The 20,134-nt window shown below is 37.1% G+C and overlaps 1 protein-coding gene across 7 annotated transcripts in view; it reads left to right on the forward strand.

The window, feature by feature from the left end:
* KLHL32 (kelch like family member 32) overlaps nucleotides 1-20,134 on the forward strand; it is a 94,141-nt gene that overhangs the window by 37,736 nt on the left and 36,271 nt on the right. For 5 of the 7 annotated variants that reach the window (XM_062488684.1, XM_062488690.1, XM_062488686.1 and 2 more), the window contains one exon: nucleotides 17,515-17,730. The exons of the other annotated variants lie outside the window; for them this stretch is intronic. In XM_062488684.1, the coding sequence (XP_062344668.1) occupies nucleotides 17,515-17,730 (216 nt within the window). The remainder of the gene's footprint in view (nucleotides 1-17,514; nucleotides 17,731-20,134) is intronic. 7 annotated transcript variants of the gene reach the window in all.

Raw genomic sequence — 20,134 nt, forward strand, 5'->3', positions numbered from 1 at the left:
CACCAGAGATTGAGAGCATCACCTTTGTATTGCTAGAAGCCCCAGATCAGTTGGGATTTTAGCTCCTGGGTTTTTCATACAGAGCGAATTAAACTGCTGGAAAGAAAATCTAAAGGTCATCTAACAACCAAGGCTTGCTTTTTTTTTAACTAATACTGAGTTTTTAATCTAAGTGAATGCATGCACACTCTGCACACTCCCCTCAGTCCCCCAGAATTAGTCATCACCAGCAAGCTTAAGTCAACCAACTTCATCCTGTGGTGAAATAACCTTCCCCTGATAAGAATACAAAGTAGATGAAAACAACTTCTTACATTTTTCTAGTTTTAAGTGTTACGCAGCCAGTTGTTGCTGTGCTAGCCTGCTATTTTTTGAAGGAGCAAGTTTTGTCAGCTGCTGTCATTGAGCTGTTGATAGTCATTAGAAAAGTTCTTGGACAAAGTTCAAAAATAACTTTGGGAATTTTTTTCTGTTATCTCTTCAGTATACTGATACATTACAGAGATAATAATTTATATCTATGAAATGTGGTTGCATTAGTGAGGATTCCAACTTAAAATGGGACTCGGGGAAAAAAAATATTTTTCTCCATTTTTCAGTTGGTGTCAGTGAGGAAGGTGAAAATACACCAAAGTGGCAATACCCAGTCACTTTGAACCCCGTTCTTACTGTAATCCACTTGCTGCTGTTTATCTGCAGTGTGAATTGAAACTGATGATGGATGTGTAAAAAAAAAAATGCTGCTGCAACATCTAGGTTAACTTTTGCTGGCAAGGTTAACTATTGGTCCCAAGCTGTGTAGGTAATTGTGTGGATACACATTGCCAGTCCTCTGCAGCAAAGTTACAGGAGAGGTCACAAGAGGCAGTTAGTGTAGAATCTGGCATCTCTCTGTAGATTCTCTCAGGAAGAGCAAGAAGCTTTGGTATGTGTTTTAAATAGGAACAGGGAAACTCTGTTGCTTCACAATTTCCCTCCCTGCCCTGCTCATGTTGTCATTTCTACCCAATGTGAACTCCTTAGATGACCTTTCTGTCCATCAATCCCTGAAAGATTTTTGCTCCTGGAATCTTTCCAATATTTTTATAAAGCTGCAAACAGGAGCTGATGGATGCTGGAATGCTTAGAGTACAAAATTCTTCTTTGGTTTTATTACCATCTGATCAATACTGATGTTTTATGTTCTCCCTGTCCATCCCGGTCCCCAGTGTAATTTGCTTTAAATTCTCCTTATGAGTTGAGGTGGTTTGGATGCATGAGCCCCCAAAATGGAAGTATTTGTAACTGAGTGGTGCAGCTGTCTTTATCTGCTTGTGTTTTCAGCGACGTGTCCACTTAGAAATCTGGAGGAAAATTTTGTTTATTGCAAGAAATGATGCTCAGAAGGTAGAATGGCTGAACTGAACTTGAAATGAGGCAGTCGGAGCCCTTCCTCCCCGGGTCTGGGCAGCAGGTGGCAGTGTGAGTCTGCAACAGTTTGAGCAGAGAAATTCCAGCTAAAATCAGAAAAAATGAAAAGAAAAATTATTTATTTTTGCTCCGTATTAGTCTTCTGACCTAATCAGTAAAAAAGTCATTATTCACACAACACTGGGCAATATGCATTGTAATTTTTAACAAATAATAGGAAACTGTTAATGTTTTCACAGGAAATACAGTTCTGTCTTGTGCAGCAATGGTCATTTATCACTGCACTTTGTGAAATCACTCATTTGTTCTAATTTGAATGTAAATGACTCTAAGGTTTTACAAATAAGGTGACAGACTCACATAAATGTAATTGCAGGGTTCATCTCTCTCTTTTTATATATCACTCATTAAGTTATGAATTAAATACATCGTATTAAACCAGGGGCATGTCCAATGATGATATTGTAATGGCAAATTACTCTATGCTATTAGAGGTGTATTTTTTATTCATGGACATTAATTTGTCATTAAGCGGCATTAGTTTAGCACTTTTATGTGGAAGACGTGACCTGAAAGAGGAGACTTACAGCTCTAATGTGAAAGAAGAGGAATATAGCCACCACACACAGAGAAGGATTTTTTACCTCCTGGAAAGAAGCAGGGAAAAATTTACTTAAATTTGCTTTCATCTAAAGCACTTTGAGTTGTGTTAAGCTATTTTAGCAAAGGTATTTCTAAAACAAGAAAATCCTTTGATTATGAAGTATTTACAATATGGGAAAAGCCAGTATGCTAAGTACGAAATGATGACTATAAATCATTTGTTACCCATGAACCTGAAGAGAACATTGGGCTTGAAGCGAGTTACAATCTGATTTTATCTCAGAAGTATCACTGTGGTAGAGAGCCAATTGTTCAGCTTTTCTTTCCTCTATACTCGCTTACCCAAAATAGAACTGATTTTTTGCATTCTTCATTACGAGGTAAATATCTTTTATCTCTTGTCTACTTTGTATTTTTAGATACACTATTATTATTTTATAATAATAAAATTATTATTTTATTTTTATTTATTAGGGGTCAATTTCAAATTCTAAATACAGTATCACAATCTTTCTTAAGGAAATGATTGAGAAAATGTATTATTTAATGGAATTTCAGGAGGCAACTTAGTACCTGAAGTATTAGACTAAGGAAAATACTGAATAATTGAGTCTTCTCTGTCTTTAAAAGATGTCAAAAAGACATTGTAAATTTTATTTTACTTTTTCGGTCAGCTTAGTAGAAGAGACTTTCAAAACCTTGTTTATTTAACGGTGAAGATGGACTCAAGTATTGCGGATCCAAGTAGATACATTCTCCAGTTTTGCAGTATTTGCATTTTATTCTTTTTTGTAGACCATCTCTCATGAAAGGCAAAAGAAATCCAGACTTGATGCAAACCTGTGTATTTGGCAGTTGATACCCTTCCCCACTATTTTTATGTTTTTCTGATGGCTTAATCATTACTGTGTGATCCACCTACCTGAACTGCTCACAAAATACTCAACTAATTGTGATAGTTAAAAAGAAAAATTTGTAAAGAAAATGACCTAAGCCCAAGTTATACATAAGTAGCTTCAGAAATTGAAGTATTCCAGATTATCATTTCTTTTTTACTACTGTTAACTAGTGTTAAACCGTTTATGTCTATAGGGGACCACAAAGAAAGAAGCAAGTTCCATGTAAGGCTGATGTTTTCCAGTAGGTCTCCTGTAGCAGTCAGTGAAACAGCATTTTAGCACTTCCCATTATTTATGGTATTTTGTTTGCAGAACCGCATGAGTAGAATTCATATTTTGCTTCAGAATAGTGATGTAGACTAACTCTACTTAGAATAAAGACACCCTTTCTGTCCAAGCTATTGAATAGGTCTTGAAACCAGAATGAATATGAATGTATACATGCTGTAATGACTTACTGAATCTTCAGCCAATATGTAATCAGAGCTTTAAAATTTATAAATTGTCTTCATTCTTCTCACTCATTCTAAAAGTTAAAGATCCAAGCCTAAAGATTAGTGGCATCAACAACCATTGATAACGTCCTGCAAGTGTGTTATTTCAAACATGAAAAACATGAGAAATGCCTGGAACTTCATTCACCTGTTTTCTTCTGTAATATATTCAAACATCTGTTTATTAATTTGGAGGAAGTTGTTGCTAAATTTCCTGTCTATTTAAAAAGTTTAACAGAATTTGTGATTTCTGTCACAGACTGTGTCTAGCTGTATAGGCATCATTAGATCTTAAACCAGGACTTTTATTTGCAGTTCAGTAGGAGCTGAACTGGTAACACATGGAGTTCTTTCTATAGTAATTTTTATGGGAGCTGTTATGCTCTCTGGATTAAAGGGCTAGTGATATATTGGCTGAACTTGTCCTGTAAACACTTTGACCTTTGTAGTGGAAGTTTTCAAAGCTATATAGTGGAATTTTTTTCTAAATTCCATTTCAGTGTTTTTTCTTTGTTATTTGGAAGCACTGTCTATTCTAAATAGATATGTAAAGGGCCTTGAGTTTCTATAGCATTTCAGCACACCTGATTATCATTGGAAGGTATTGTAGTAACCTCAGGTATGTTCAGTTGCCAGTGGTCACTAGGATTAAAAATCCAACTGACTTAGGATGGCATGTTGTGGACATGAAAAACACCAGGGGGATAGGCCTGCTGTCACACGCCATTCCCCAAATCACTGTCTATATGTATTTGTATTTGGGTTTGCCTGCCTCTTAGTATTTTTACTCATATTTGCAGCATTACCATCTTCATGGGGAACTGAAGAATACAGGAAGTGCTTTTATGCAATGGTCATGTCTAGGAGCCCCAAGACTGTTATTGAAAGTTTACTATAACCAAACACTTGAAATTTTTTGACTATCCTAGGTACTATTGTGAGTCATAATTTCCATGTATTCCTAATCAAGTTCTGGACTACGTAGCACCACTCAGCCCTGGACCAAAACTTGAACAGGTTAAAGAATTTCTTGAAAAAGACCAAACCAAGTAACAAAAATGATCAGTGTGTGTGTGTGTGTGTGTGTGGTGGGTATTTTGAGGTAGGGGAAAACAAACAATATTAGGCATATGTAGCCTTTTATAAGCAGTTGATAGTGTTTTGCTTATAAATGTGGTTGAAATCATTGAAATTTGAATGTTTTAGCAACATTTATTCCTGAAATTTGTATTTGAAAATTACTAACTTTTATAACATTGTATAGAACAATCATTGGTTAAGAACTTTTTCAGTAAGCTGTAGTTAATTTTTGAAAGCAGTCACTGTTCTGCAGAATTACTTTCTTTTGAAGCAATCAGCTATGTCACATCTTTAAATGCCCTTTCAATGTTCTGTGAAAGAGTGTCATAGAATGGGTCATCTTGGAAGGTAACATGGTGGGTTGTCTGGTCCAACCTTCCTGCTCAAGCTGGGTCATCCTACAGCATAGGGCACAGGATTATGTCCAGACAATTCTCAAATATTTCCAGTGAGGGAGACTCCACAACCTCTCTGAGCAACCTGTTCCCAGTGCTCAGTCACCTGCACTGTACAGAAGTTCTTCCTCATATTCAGGTGGAATTTCTTGTGTATCAGTTAGTGTCTGTTGCCTGTTTTCCTATTGCTTGGCACCACCAGGAAGAGTCTGGCTCCAGCCTCTTGGTACCATCCCTTCAGATATATTGTTGAGGTCCCCTCTCAGTCATCTCTCCTTCAGGGTGAGCAGCCCAGTTCCCTCAGACATTCGTTATAACAGAGATGCTTCAGTCCCCTAAATATCTTTGTAGCCCTTTGCTGCACCCACTCCAAGAGTTCCATGTCTCTCTCTTCCTGAGGAGCCCAGAACTGGACACAGCACTCCAGATGTGGCCTGACCAGGGTAGACTAGAGGGGCAGGATCACCTCCCTCAACCTGCTGGCAGTGCTCTTCCTAAAGTACCCCAGGACAACATTTGCCTTTTTGGCCATCAGGATACACTGCTGACTCATGGACAGCTTGTTGTCCACCAGGACTCCCATGTCCTTCTCCACAGAGCATTGCTTCACTTGATTCTATTATGTTTAAAGGGAAATGCTGGAGAGGTGCCTTTAAACTCTACAGGATTGAGATCCTGGGATGTAACTATAGTTGTAAATACTTAGAAACTGGGCCTACAATGGTCTATTCAGCTTTCAAAGGTGGTGCCTTTAAGGTGAAATCTTGAAGTCGGTGAGAATTTCATCATTTGGTTGTCTTAAATATATGGTGCATTGATTAAATGTTGTCCTCTTCCTCTTCTCTCTGACTGTAAGCTGTTTGAGATTTGGAAGTGAGGGGTTGAATTATTTTTTATTCTTGGTAAGAACTGCTAGAAACAAATGGACGAGAGTCATCATGATCTTTGAAGTCTCATGCATTCCTGCTGGTGCTTGGCACCTTCAGCAGTGTAAACATTCACATGTATTAATTTTGGGAGTACTTGTGATTTGTTTGGCCCTACTGAAGGTCAGATGTAGGAAACCAAAGTGGATGTTGAGTCAAGACCTGTTTTTTGCATTTGGTTTTCACCCTTTCCAGGTTTTCTAGTTTTGAAAGTCAGATTTATAATTTCTGACTGAAAGAATGAAAGGTAAATCCCTAGTCAATAATGCTTAAAATATGCTTAGCCTGGGGGGGGAAAGGAGGCTCAGGAAAGCCCTTATCACTCTCTACAGCTCCCTGAAAGGATGCTGTAGCCTGCTGGGGATCCATCTCTGTTCACAGTCCACCAGCAACAGGACAAGAGAGCACAGTCTTAATTGTGCCAGAGGAAGTTTAGGCAGGACATTAGGAAAAAATGCTTCAGAGTGATTTGCTGTTGGAACGTGCTGCCCAGGGAGGTAGTGGAATCACTGTCCCTGGAAGTGTTTAAAAAGGAGTGGATGTGACACTTAGTGCCTTGATGTAGTTGACAGTGTGGTGTTAGTTCATAGGTTGGACTTGATATCAAAGATCTTTTCCAGCCTAGTTAATGCTGTGATTCTGTGAAATCCAAGCAAACTCCTCTTGATCTTCACATGTACTGATTTTTTTTTTTAAATTCAGTGGTTCTTCCAGTTCTTTTACTTTCCTGCCTATTTATGGACTACCACTATTCCTTTTAATTTATGTTTATCTCCTGAAATCAGTTCTGATTGTCACTGTAAACCTACTAATAACACAGCTCCTGATTGTTGGAAAAAGAGATGTTTCTTTTCACTGCATAAATCTGGGGAAAGAGAGTTGTAGAGAGTATTATTTTACTGGAGAATAATGCCTGTACAATACACATTGCAGACATTTTGCTATATTGAACCGTATACATAACTTAAAAATTCCATTAAATTTGGTGAAGACAGGAATTATCTAACTACTAGAGCATTGGAGTGGGTTCCTTTTTTCCCTCTGTAAAATGAGAATTTGCCTTGGTTTAGTGCTATGAGCAACAAAAATAAAATCCTTAGTGATTTTTGAGCTGAGGTCAGATATTGCAGGAGCACAGAGATACCTGAACAAATAACAGTTTTCCAAATAAAATGGAAATGTTGCCTTTTTATCACTCACATACTTACAGTTGGGTTCTTTTAACTGCTCAGTACTCTCCTATCTTCCTGCAGCTGCAACAAGTCTCTTGCTTTTGAGAGGAATTAGAAACCATAATAACCCCAGCAGTCAAATTGCACAAATATTTCCTTCTTTACCTGTACAGACAGTTGTCAAAAAACCTTGTTTTATTGCAGTCCTTTTTTTTTTTAATGCAGAGCTGCAAAATGTACATAATCCCATGAAGCCAATGCAGACTGTCCTGTACTTTCTAGTTCGTTGTCCAGGGCAACTCTGATCTTGCATTCGTGCACCAGAAGCTATTTTCTGAAAATTTAGTCAGAGCTATTTTTCCTTTCATTTATTCTCTCCGTTTTATAAATACCTTTGCTCATGATCAAATCCTCCAGGAGTCTTTCTTTAAAAAAACAAGTTGAGCACCTGAAATCTTGCAAGGTTGGTTTTCCAACCTGTAGTTTTTAAGTATCCTTAAAGTTTGGGCTTCAGAACTGGGACCAATAATTGAAGAGTAGATTTAAAATGTAATGTTCAAGCAGCAAGAGGGCTTGTTTCTTTTATTGGGCAGTAGTGCAGTACTGGGTGTGCATTTCATGAGGTGAGGTTTTGGTTTTGTTTTTTTTTTTTTTTGTTTGTCCACAGCTCTGTTCTATGATCTGATGTTGCTATTTGTGATTGCTTCTTAGTGCCTCCTGATGGCTTGCCAGTGTTGTTCCAAATAGAGCCTGGTATATTTTCTATATTATGTTACTGGTTCCCAAATAGATATAGACATACCCACACTATTTTTATTCTTTTCTTTTTCTTTTCTTTCTCTTGTTTTTTTTTTTTTTTTTAGCCTAACCAGTTAAGCCTGACAGTATGCATGCTGTCCTTGCAGAGTCTTCTGCAGACTCTGCAGATAAAACTTACCATTCTCTACTTCAATTAAACTGTTAACAGTATTGGACCAAAACTGATTCCTTGTGGATTTTTTTCTATCAAAGTTATGCTTGTTATTGAGTTATCCTGCACTGGATCCAGCATTTCAGTAGATGTAGTATCTCATATTGCCTTAAAATTCTAAGAAAGTTTTGTTGCCTTGTGTTCTTCTGCAAACATTTCTGAGACTTGAATTTTTCTGTTTTCCAGATATTTTAGGCAATTTGTTTCATTCTCTGATGTTATTAGGTGACCAGCTCACTACAGCTACCCTTTTCCAATTCTTAATTTTTAGATGTGTCTGGTAGCTTTGTAATTCTCAAGCATTTGGTGACAGGCTGTTCCCTGAATCATGTTTTTAAGAGAAGTAGCCCCTTGCTGGGCTTAATACAGAGCACATGTATACATCAATGAAATGTTCCAGAGATAAAATGTCATTAAACCATTATTGAACCATTGTTTGAATCATATTATATGTTCTTTGCGCATAAACATCCTTGTTCTTATTTATTCCTAGAGAGTTAACATTATTATATTGATAATTTTAAATATGCTCCCTGGTTTTTATTTAGTGTAATGTCTTTGAGTTGTGAATGTTGCCTTCCTTTTTTTAGTTAGTGATGATGATGCTTTTTACAGTCTTCATCATTTTTCACTTACATTTATGCAGAGTAGTTGGAGGAACAGTCACTCAGCCTCCCTGAGAAGCCACATCTTCTCTGAATTGTGATTCTAAATCTTCTGCTATACTCCAGTACTGTTTGCCTCTTGTAATCTCTGGGGCTCTTGTCTGGATCTGCTCTCATGTTCTTTGGTCTGGGTTTTTTTCATGCTTCTGCATCTGAAAGTAACAATGTCTTTTTCTGATTTGCTGGGTCTCAAAAGTGGATCCCAAGCAGCACAGCAAAAACAGACTTTTGGCTATTGAATTTTATCTTTGTGATCAGGCCCACAGTGCACAATGATGCAGACATAATCTTGTTTGCCTGTGGAATAGATTATGGGCAGTGTAGCTAAAATATGATGATATTTTGGACTGAAAAGCTCAAACAAGTTTTTACTGAGCATATCCAAATAACTTTTTAAGAGGTTTAATTAGTGGTGTCAGTGGAAGTTATTCACAGGAATGGCAACTCCCATGATCTATTTCCATTCTGAATTATTTTTAATATGGAAGAGCAATGATCTTTTCCTGTCAGGATCATTCTTAATAATGCATAATATGCTTTTAGGGATCTTTTCAAGGGATTTCAAGAGATTCATCTTGAAGCTGAAAAACTTCTGCTTGACTTACTAAATGTTGGCAAAATAGCAAGTTATTTTTAAAAAGGCATTGGAAAGAGAAACTGTCAGGTGCACTAATACTTCTATTAACAGATATATCAGGAATGGTGATTCTTAATTATTTTCCCTCTCCCTCTGTCCTCCATGCTGGTAATGGAGGTATGAATTAAGAATAAAAATTGTACTTGAACTTACTGTGAATTAGAAATAATTTTTCATTTTCTGTATCTAAAAGTTTTCATACTTAATACTAATTTGAGACTTACTTTGGTTTTCAGTATGTTAAGGAGGATTTACTTGCCTACTTTTCACAAAATAGAATTGTAAAATGATTAAGGTTGGAAAATACCTCCAAGACTGAGCCTAACCTTTGACCAAACACCAGCACGTCAGCTAACCATTGCACCAATTGTCACGTCCAGTTGCTTCTTGAACACTTCCAGTGAAGGTCATTCCACCACTTCCCTGAGCAGCCTGTTCCAATGTTTAACCATCCTTTCAAGGAAAAAAATTCTTCCGAGTGTCCAACCTCAGCCTCACCTGGTGCACCTTGAGGAAATTTCCTCTTCTGTCACTGGGAGAAGAGACCCACCCCCACTTAGCACACCTTCCTTTCAGGCAGTTGTAGAAAGCGATAAAGTCACTCCGAGCTTCCTTTTCTCCAGGCTAAACACCCCCAGTTCTCTCCCTGTAGTGAGGGGCCCAGAACTGGGCGCAGCACTCGAGCTGTGTTCTCAGCAGTGCTGAGTACAGAGGGACAACCATTGCCCCAGTCCTGCTGGCCACACTATTCTTTATACAGGCCAGGATGCCACTGGCCTTCTTGCCTACCTGGGCACTCACTGGCTCACATTCAGCTGCTGTTGACCAGCATCTTTCACTGGGCAGTTTTGTAGCCCCCAGGCTGTAGTGCTGCATGGGATTGGTGTGACCAAAGTGCAGGACCCAGCACTTGGAATTGTTGAATCTCATACTGTTGGCCTCAGCCCATTAGTCCAGATACTGTTTGAAACAAGTCTTAAAAAAATTATTGAAATAATTTTGCCCCCAGTAACTGGAGTGGAACAGGACAAAAAAATCTTTTACTCAAAGACAGAACACAGTTGGAGAAGTGGTTGGAAAATAGTTTCTGAGCATCCTTAGTAGAATATATTGCATCATAATTCCCATTCGTAATATGTCATATTACTATTGTCTTGCCTGCCAGACTGAGTGGCCGTTGCTGTGTCTTACTTGAGGACCAAGTTTACTGAGAATTTTCATGTATTAAATAATAAGATGACTTTGAGCTACTAATGTGATGGCATCAAGGAAAAGGCAGATTGACTTTTAAGATATTTCATGCAAGATAATTTATGAAGCTAAGGAAGTATTAATGCTACTACATTGCTGAAAAATCAGGAGTACTGGGAAGAGCTTGTCCATGCAGTAGAGTAAGTGAAATCAAAACATTGAGAGGTGTAGAAAAGGTCAGCTAAGATGATCAGAAAGACCTACTTTACATGGGGAAATTAGAAGAGCTTTCCTTGTTTAGTCTAGTAAGATGAGGGCTGAAGAGGAATCATTGTTTTCTGTAAGTATATCAGGGGAGTAATTTCTGAGGGAAGGGGGAGCAGGAAGAGAAACATTGTACTGTTAATTCTAAAAGATAATTTTGGCACAAAAACAAAGGTATATAAACTGTTTGAGTAAATAAAACTTGAAATTAAGACATGGAGTCTCAAAATCAGCTGAGCCTTCTTGTAATAATAATTGGGAACAAAATAGATCTTTCTTAATTTATGCTAAAGATGTTTTGATGAGCTTGTGGTATAGTAAAGGAATGGACTTCCAATTCTGTATTGTCATGGCTTTAAACTGTTATGGGAGCCTGTAACAAAAAGAAGTAATAGTATCATACAGTCCTATTTTTCTTCTTCTGGTTTGTAATTATTTATTTTGGCTGCTACTCCTGTAAGCATTTGGTTTCTAAGGGAAAACACTTGCTCTTTCTGTACTTGTCAATATTAGCAACAAAAACAAAAAGAGAGAGAATACTTAGCATAAAAAAATACTGGTTGTTGATTCATTAGCCAAGTAGTTTTCAGTTTTCCTCTTACACTGTAGTAATTCCAAAGAGCTAGCAAAAATATAAAATGATAGACCGCCTGTAGATTCTGTGATTTCTGCTGGAGTAAAGGATATATGAATGTGTATGAGAAAAGTTATTCCTAACAGCATATTTGAAGAAAAGGCAAGCTCCCATAATTAGCAAAAATGGTAAATGTTGATAAATCTCGTCAAATCCTCACTTTGTGTTTCTACTGTGTGAAATGATGTAAAAGTGCCAGGTGAAGTGTTAGAAGATCTCCCTGTTCCTTCTTCCCTGTACTTTTGTTTGTTAGATACAATATATTGCTACTGTTATCTTGCCAGGAATAGCTGGTGAGATGTGAATCTTTTCATTTAGGGAATATCTGTGCCAGGGACACTTAAAATAATTTTAAAAATTCTTATAGCAGCATCTGTTAACCAAGGGAAAACAGCTATTGAAATCTCTGCAGAACCTTACATGTAGTTATTCCGTGAAAATTTACCTATGTAGTCTTAATATTTCATAATTTTATTTCTTATAATGATGCACATAATTGTGTATGCAGATTATAAAAGGTATTTATAATCAGGGTCACCTAAAATATTTAATTGGATTTGCAGTTGAAGATAATTGTACTGTTTAATAACGTAGATCAATCTGACTGAGTTTCTAGAAAAAGTTTGCTTTTTTAAGTTTTACATATGGCATGTTTCACTTTCTTTTTTTGAAGGCCACACGTTTTGTCATCACATGAGCAATCTGAGAATGTCATGTCTTTCTTCTGTGCTTGTGAAGCTCACAGGCCTGCTCTGTGCCTTCAAAGAGGATTCTCACTAGCACCAGCCAGCAGGATTAAACCTGAAAACTGAGCAGATATGGAGAAACAATAAGTGAGAAGAGAAATAAATTCTCATAGGGTTGAGGAAAAATAATAGGGCTGAAATGTTTTGATACTGTTGGTCTTTTACTTAGCTCTAGACCTACTTTGAAGTAGCAGCAAGCTATTGCAAATAGCAATTTGCAATTAATGCAAATTAATTTTCATGCTCGAAGGAGAAAACAAAAGGAAGAATTACAGAAAGTGGTGATAAAGCAGTGATCTATCAGAAAAATTAATTGTATAAAAAGAGTCACTTAGAAACCCATCTTTTACTTTTCCTATAAGCACATCTGCAGTCTGCACTTATAAGTGTTATCAGTTCTGTACATTGAAAAATTCTGAGCCAGCTGTTCCGCTGTGACCAGGCTTCAGCAAAATGCTTTTCATGGCTCAACTGGATGACTTTGGTGTTTAAATGAGGCAAATTTCAAATAAGATCTAAAATATACTTTTTGTACTTATGCTTATTATGAAATGTTTGTGTCTGTCGCTGTGCCGTTGAGTGTGTGTATGAGCTGTTAATTCTTGGGTAAATGTGTGAGGTTTTGCCGAACTAAAACCTTTGATGCACAAGGAAACAGCTAGAACTAGCTCAACTGGATTTCTTTTGTCTTAAAATTGGGTTGATTCCTTTTGTTGTCGTCAGGTAAATATATTTTTGTCATTACAATTGTTCATTTTGTTACTATGTCTTATCTACTCAGGATCAGTCTTTGCTATGATTTTTGTCTAATTGTTGAGGTTTTTTGTTTGTTTGTTTGTTTGTTTGTTAGTTTTTTCTGAATGGTGCAGCTGGTTCATAGTATTTAATGTGGCAGAGAACCTGGAGGATGTAAGGTCAAGACCTCTGCTGCTTAAGGATTTTGAATAGCTATGCCCCTGTCTCAGAGACCTCACACTTGGAGTTAGGGTTGGCTTTTTTTGTTTGGTTGGTTGGTTGGCTGGTTGGTTTTTTTTTCTTTAAAGAGGCTGAACCCCTTTTAGAAAGGGGGGAAATAGTGTCACCATGCAACTCTTCTCTGCTACAGCAGCAGGGCTAGTCATTTAATACCTTGATTTATAACAGTATTGTAATCTAAATAGGAAGCAGGTGGAGTTACAACTGGTTACGGTACTTTGGATATTAATGGCTTGGCTTGGCAGTGGAATTCTAAAGCTGTATATACTTTTGCTGTTTTAATTATGCATTCATTAAAAGCTTTTATACCCAACAGAATAAAGTAAATATTGTTTGATCTCCGTAGTGTGCTCCCAGACTGTAGATTTGCACAGCAGGGTCTTGATAATCTGAATAAATTGTATTTCCCCAAGGAGTTTATCTTTCAAATAAGGTCATAAAGAAATGCATTCTTTCCCCTTAGTTCTCCTTGTGCTTTTCTGCTATTTATAACACGGAGCAGAGGAATAGAGGTATATTGTAGTCTGCTGTGTACTTGGTTATGATTAACTCTAATTTATCAATCTGTTACATCCTTTTCCGTGGCTTGTGCAAGGCAATTATTCTTCAAAGTATGAACAAATAAAGATGGTTTTGGAAGCAATTTAAACACAATGTTTATATCTATTTTTCCTGTTTGACAATTTATCATATCTCTATATTAAAATACTCCTCTGTATCAAAATATTCACACTGTCACATCATTTATTTTGAATATTTAATATTGTCATCTTTCAGATTGTTTGTTTGGAGAACATATTTTCTTTTATGCGGCTTTTAAATGTCAGCTCATTGTTGAATTGGTTTGGCATCTAAAGGTTGATACTACTGAATCAGAAGACCCTTAGTGTGGAATAATAGATGCCCTTGCTTCATTGGGGGGATGGACACTAGGATGCGTAGGATCTAAAGCAGTTTCTTATTTTAGAATTAGACACAGATAAATAATTTGGCCAATTTACTAAATTGGTTTGAGTTTACTGAGAGATTTCAGAACTATTTCAACTTAGTTTAAAGTGCTGTGCCTGTAATTTTTTACATATTTTCTTAGCCTGAATGTGTTTCAGCAGTGTAACATACATCATATTAGAAGAGATAGGATCACTACCTTCAGCTCTTAGTGACAGTTCTGCTTGTGTTCATATTCTATCCTTCAGTTCAAAAAGAAAAGTGGCATATACATAAAAGCTGATGAAGAAAGAGGTTAAAAGTTTCAAAAATTTACATAAGCCTGGTTTGTGTTGCATGTTTTCAAAGAACGTATACTGCAATACAGTGCTACATGAAAGTTGCACACTCCTTCAGAATTTTGTAGTTGCTCAGTAAAGGCAATATAATAAAATCTGTAGAAAGAGGAGACTCTCAGTACTCTTACTCATGACCACACCTAAATTTCTTGTATAGTTACCTATTTCACCATTTACCAAAGTTTGGAAATCAATTAAGGTTTTAGCATGAAAAATCTATTCAAATCAGACTGAGCTGACAGTGATTACTTTGGTTCTTCCTGTAGGACTTCTTGAAAGCTAGAAGATAAGGTGCCTTTTTCTTGCAACTAACTTACATACTTCATTTTAGACTATTTTTGAAAGTTTTATCACTTATTAGAGCAAAGTTACGTGATCTGGGGTATGCATCGAGCAATATCAGTGTGGCATTTTTGCCCTCTAGGACCGTAACTGAGACAGTAGTGTACAGTACTGTACAATCTTGATTTTCATTTATAAAACGTAATGCAGTATTTGCCTATTTGTCTGTGAAATACAAATCTGTAGATCAACTCTAACCTTACAAAATCAGAAATAAACATTACTGATTCCAGGACAAGGTCAGTTTTAACAAAACATGCTTTCAGTATTCATTAAGAAGTAGACTGTGAGTTCAGCGGGTAACTAACACATTATGTTAGGAAGTGCCAAAAATCATCTGAAACTTAGCAATGAAAATAAGTAAACACATAATCCCCCCAATAATAAATAAATAAATAAACAAATGCACATACATAAATAAGCATCTGAAGTAAGTTATTACATGCAGTATAAATAACTGGTGAGACTTTGTTTATACATCCATAACATTTTATTTCTACATCCATATACATTTGGCCTCTTCAACTGTAAGACAGCTTTCATAGAAACGACTTCAATTGCTGCTGATTTGGGAGGATAGGGGAGTTTGGAGCTCATGAAAAGTATCCAAACCTAAAATGAAGGCTTACTAGTATCATTCAGATTTCACTGAAAATGTGAAGATTTTCAGGGATAGATCACATTTGTGTGTCTCATTACTGGTTCTCTCAAACAAGGATTATATTAAGTTATCTCCAGTATTTTCCTCCTCTGAAGTCTGCTAAAAGCCACCTCTCCTTCTCAACTGACACTAAGTGTGGTTTGATCAGTCTTGTGTCTTAGTGGGACTGTTGATCCTCAGCTCACAGTACTTGATTATCTATTTATTTATTTATTTATTTTATTTGTGTCCCTAGACATAGACATTGACCACAAAAGAGCTCAATAAATACACACTAAGCTCTTCTAAATTTCTTTCTGGCACTTGGAATTTATTCAATCAGTGAGCTCTTTGAAAAGATAGTTTTCTGAACCAGGGACAATAAACTGTGGTTGGTGCTTGTCAAATACTGTGATGTTTGCTTTGATTAGGCTCCTGTGTGTTGTTGCCACCATTGCATGGCCATCACAAGAGTGGGGTTGTGAGGTGCCATCTGTGATCTGAAGATACTAAATCACCAAGCAAGCACACAGACCAGATACTTCTCATGTAAAATTCATTCTTTTTCTTTCTGCACCTGCAGATTTATCCTTACCTCCTCTGTGTTAGTGTGAGGAGGAGCTGACACTAGAATAGCAGTGGCTTTTGGGATGATGGCTGTTAGTGCTTGTTCTGACAATGTAAAGAGCTTGCCTTTGTTCTTCCAGGAAAACCGTGGGAAACTCTCATGCAGAAGTCTTAAGTAGATAATGAATAGGATTTATCTTTAGTGTACAACTCTGCTAGGGAAGGTGCACTGTTCAGACTGGGAGATTATGTAACAAGCAGGAATCTCCACCGGAATTTGAATCCACTTCCTCGAGTACTGACTCGTCTAAGCAGGTTAAAAAATTCTTTCTCCACTCTCCGTTGCATATGCATAAACAGCTCCACAGTCATTGGGACAGGCACCCAATTCACACGTTCAAGATGTAGTCCATAAAACATTCCAAAAAAAACCCTCTTCGCACTTTCCCATCTTCCCTGTTGCTCTGCTCTATCTGCCAGCCGTGCAGCTCATTTGACATTTACAAGATTTCTTGTCAGTTTCATTTGGTGCTGCCATTCCATCCAGCAGAGCAGCGAAAGTGAAATTGACTTAATTTAGTCTGTTTCTCTTCCTTGCTCCAGTCCCTGTGTTAACTCACCAGCAAAGTGAGACTGACGAGACTCCTTGTCATTCTCACACATGGGGCTGGTCAAGGAGAAGGCGGCTGATAGGGAGCAGTGCGGGAAATTGGAAGATGAAAACCAGGATTGCGGAGGAGAGAGGAAGAGAGGTGTGAGCATGCAGCAAGAGCAGAGCAAACGGGTAAACATGATTATTTCCCTGGTGCCCTGGGTACTTTTGTCTAATACAGGTGAATTCTTGGCCTATTCCCTGAAGGGAGCTGTGTGGTCTAGAACAGCAGTAGTTAGTTGTCTAGATACTAATTTATGTGGGATGCCAAGTTGAAAACATTAGCCCATAAATATCAGTCATCTGTTAGCAGGGTGAACAAAGCTTCCTGCCTTGAGCTACTATAGCTTTTGTCTCCTCAGATTTTCAGCTGCTTGAAGGAGAGGGAGAAGGAGGCCAGCATCCACTATATCTTGATGCCAGTGGTTGGAGAAAAGAAAAGGTTCATTTTTTCATTGAAGGGAAATTCATACATGATAAAATGTAGCTCAGCATCTTATATTTTGTGAGGCTTCATAGAACAAAAAGTTGTGCTACATGGGCGCTCTAGTTCAATCAAAACAATACATAATGAACAAACAAATGCTTTGTAACAAACCATTGTAGTTAAAAAACACATTTATTAACTCCACTTGTTAGCTCTTGTGAGCTCTTGACGTACAATGCAAATCATGCTGGTTTATTATACTGTGTGCTAATCCATATTTCTTAAAGATGCTTTATGCATATATAACCTTAGGAGTTGCAATATAAATTAGTGCTATCATATATATTTGCTATGCAATGGTAACGCATATGCATTTTGAATGAGGCTGTGTTAATTAACTTCAAGTTATATTGCCTTCCTTCCAGAGCTCCAAAAGAATAACCTGTTTTTATTATCTGAGACCTGTAGATTTTTTTTATTCTCTGTTTCGTGTTTGGGATATTTTTGTGACGTGTATTTTGTTTGCTTCATCCATTTAGGAATTAAATAGTTTTAATTACTTGGACCTGTACAAGCTTGCGGATCTTTTCAACCTCACTTTGTTGGAGAATGCAGTCATTGGCTTCTTAGTAAAACATCTCTCTGAGTTATTGAAGAGTCATCCTGAAGAAGTTCTGGCACTCCCATACTGTCTTCTTCGAGAGGTTTTTAAAAGCGATAGACTCACTTCACTCAGTGAAGAACAGATCTGGCAGGTAAGGAGATTGGTGAACACCCAGAATGTGTGACACTCTGTAAACCATAGCAGTAATCTGTTGTTTTGAAACCCTGGAGCAGTCTCGAGGGAGAATAAGCACTTGAGCAAAAACTGTGAATAACAACTGAGGGAAATTTCTAAATGAAATTCTAAAAATGTTGTGTTGTGTTAATGCAATTACTTTGTTTGAAGGAGAATTTTATCATGCTGTTTAACTTCTGCTACTTAAATACAGCCAGAGATTCTCCTCCAGATCCAGCATCTTTGGTGGGAAGAGATGGCTGATGCATGCAATTCAATTATAATTGCCTCTGATGAGGTTAGTGCCATTAGTGTGGTGGCAAACTTGCTTCTGCAGTCTCTCTCATTCACTTCAGACAAATTTAGCTGTATAACTTCAATAGTCATTGAATTTGTTTGGGCCACTGCAGCTGACTTTGTCTGAAGCAAATGAGAGAATCATCATACAGGCAGTTCTGCTCCAAGATGAGTGGAGGCTTTAATGGAAGGTTTGTGGCGAGAAGCATGAGATCATTTGCTGTTAAAAAGCTGGATCTAGAAAAAGACCAGGTCACTAGCCACAAAGTATGAACAAGATAAAAGCATTGTGTTGTGACCTCTAGTGTGTGTGGGCTCGGAGAAAACCTAATGTGAGAAAGACATATAGCCTATTAAGGGAAACACAAAAATGAAACCAAAATCTATCCTTAGAAATGCTCCCATCATACATCTGTAAAAATTTACTATGGAGTGGAAGGAAACATCTGTAATATTGATTACCTAAAGATGTTTTAATGTTTCTTTTTTGCTGTCATGTTTTAGAGAGGAAAGTATTTCAGTGTATTTCAAAATAGAAGGAAACTTGCTGAAAATAAACCTGTGCATTCCTTTTAGGAAGTGTTCTATTGGTCCAACAGAGAAGACTGTGATTCAGAAAAGTTACTTATTTTTCAACCCGTATTATTTATCTATTTATCATTTATCTATTTATCTTTTGGATTATTCTAAGGAAATAGCGACATTTAGATGCCATCAGTTTCTCAAATTGTAAAGCGTATATTCATCAGTAGGATGCTTCATGTTCTGTGAATGAATAATGTAATGCAGGATAAAATATTTATTCTTAAAAAAACCAAAAATGTCAGGTTAAGTTCTTCAAACCACAGAACCAGTATGAAGATGTACAATAACCATTCAGTATTGTAGCAGGCATACTTTTTTTTCCAAAATTTTGAGACTTTAGCGTATGGAGTATGTTACAAAGATGATATTTTCTGCAAATACCAACATGAAGTTTGACTTTCTCGTCTCCTGGTCTCTGGAGGATGCCTGTACAGCAGAACTGCAGTACACTGTATATGATGATGGGTTGTGTATGGTTTAGGTTTTTAAGGTACACTACCCTGGAGTCCTAGCCCGTACTACCTTTATCAGAAGCAAGTACAAGTTTATGCATGGGGCATGGATAATTGGCTGGTTGGGTTTCATCATCATTTTTCTGCAGGACCAGTGGAATCTCCTAGCTACATACTTGGATATACTTTTGCTAGGAGAGTTTCTGTGGGAAGCCATACAAATATAACATGATACTTACTCAGTAATATGGCCTGTGTAACCTGCTGTAATGATGTCTGGGAAGAGAGAGTTTTTAAACCCTGTCTAACTGTCCTGTTCTACAAGAAAGACTCAGACTCAGAAGTAATTTTCTTAATTGTGTGCACTCCAGTCAATGAACACTTCATGGGGCAGATATGACAAAGCTTCTGTTTTTGTTGCAGGGTCATACTGGGGAGAAATGGGTAATATGCTGCTTTCTGAGTGACAACAAACTCCACACTGTCCATTTAAGTGTTATCATAATTGCCTCTCTAAAGGTTACTAATGCTGTTCTGAAGAATTTTTTTAAACTAGTTTTCTGCTGCAGGCAAAACATGCATGCATCTTTTTAATTCAGTTTGTGAAACTAGGAATAAATATGTATTTATAAATATTCCAGGTCTCCAGAATGGATTAAAAGACACATATAAATATTTACCAATTTGAGCATTCAGAAGGCAATAAGAAACTGGTTTCTTGTTTTATCTTAGTAAATAAGTAATTCCCTCATAGTCAACCCAATAGAAGAAAATCAAATCAGACCAGCTATATTGCCTCAAGTGTAGTTAAGTTCATCATTTTTGCTAAGGTTATAGTGGTAATGCAATATACCATGGAAGAATCTAATATTCAGCCCAGGGTGAAGATTGGGTATGCCAGAGGATTAGTGTCAGGGTGCTTTATAGAAGTGAAACTTGATGGACAGGCTGGAGACAGATCTACAGAATCTCATTAAATTGCTGAATTGTTCATTACTGAGCACTCTCACTGTAATAAAGTGCTCATTGACTTTGACAAATCCCCAT

This window comes from Cinclus cinclus, chromosome 3 (genome assembly GCF_963662255.1).
Source record: "Cinclus cinclus chromosome 3, bCinCin1.1, whole genome shotgun sequence".
NCBI classification, from domain to species: Eukaryota; Metazoa; Chordata; class Aves; order Passeriformes; family Cinclidae; genus Cinclus; species Cinclus cinclus.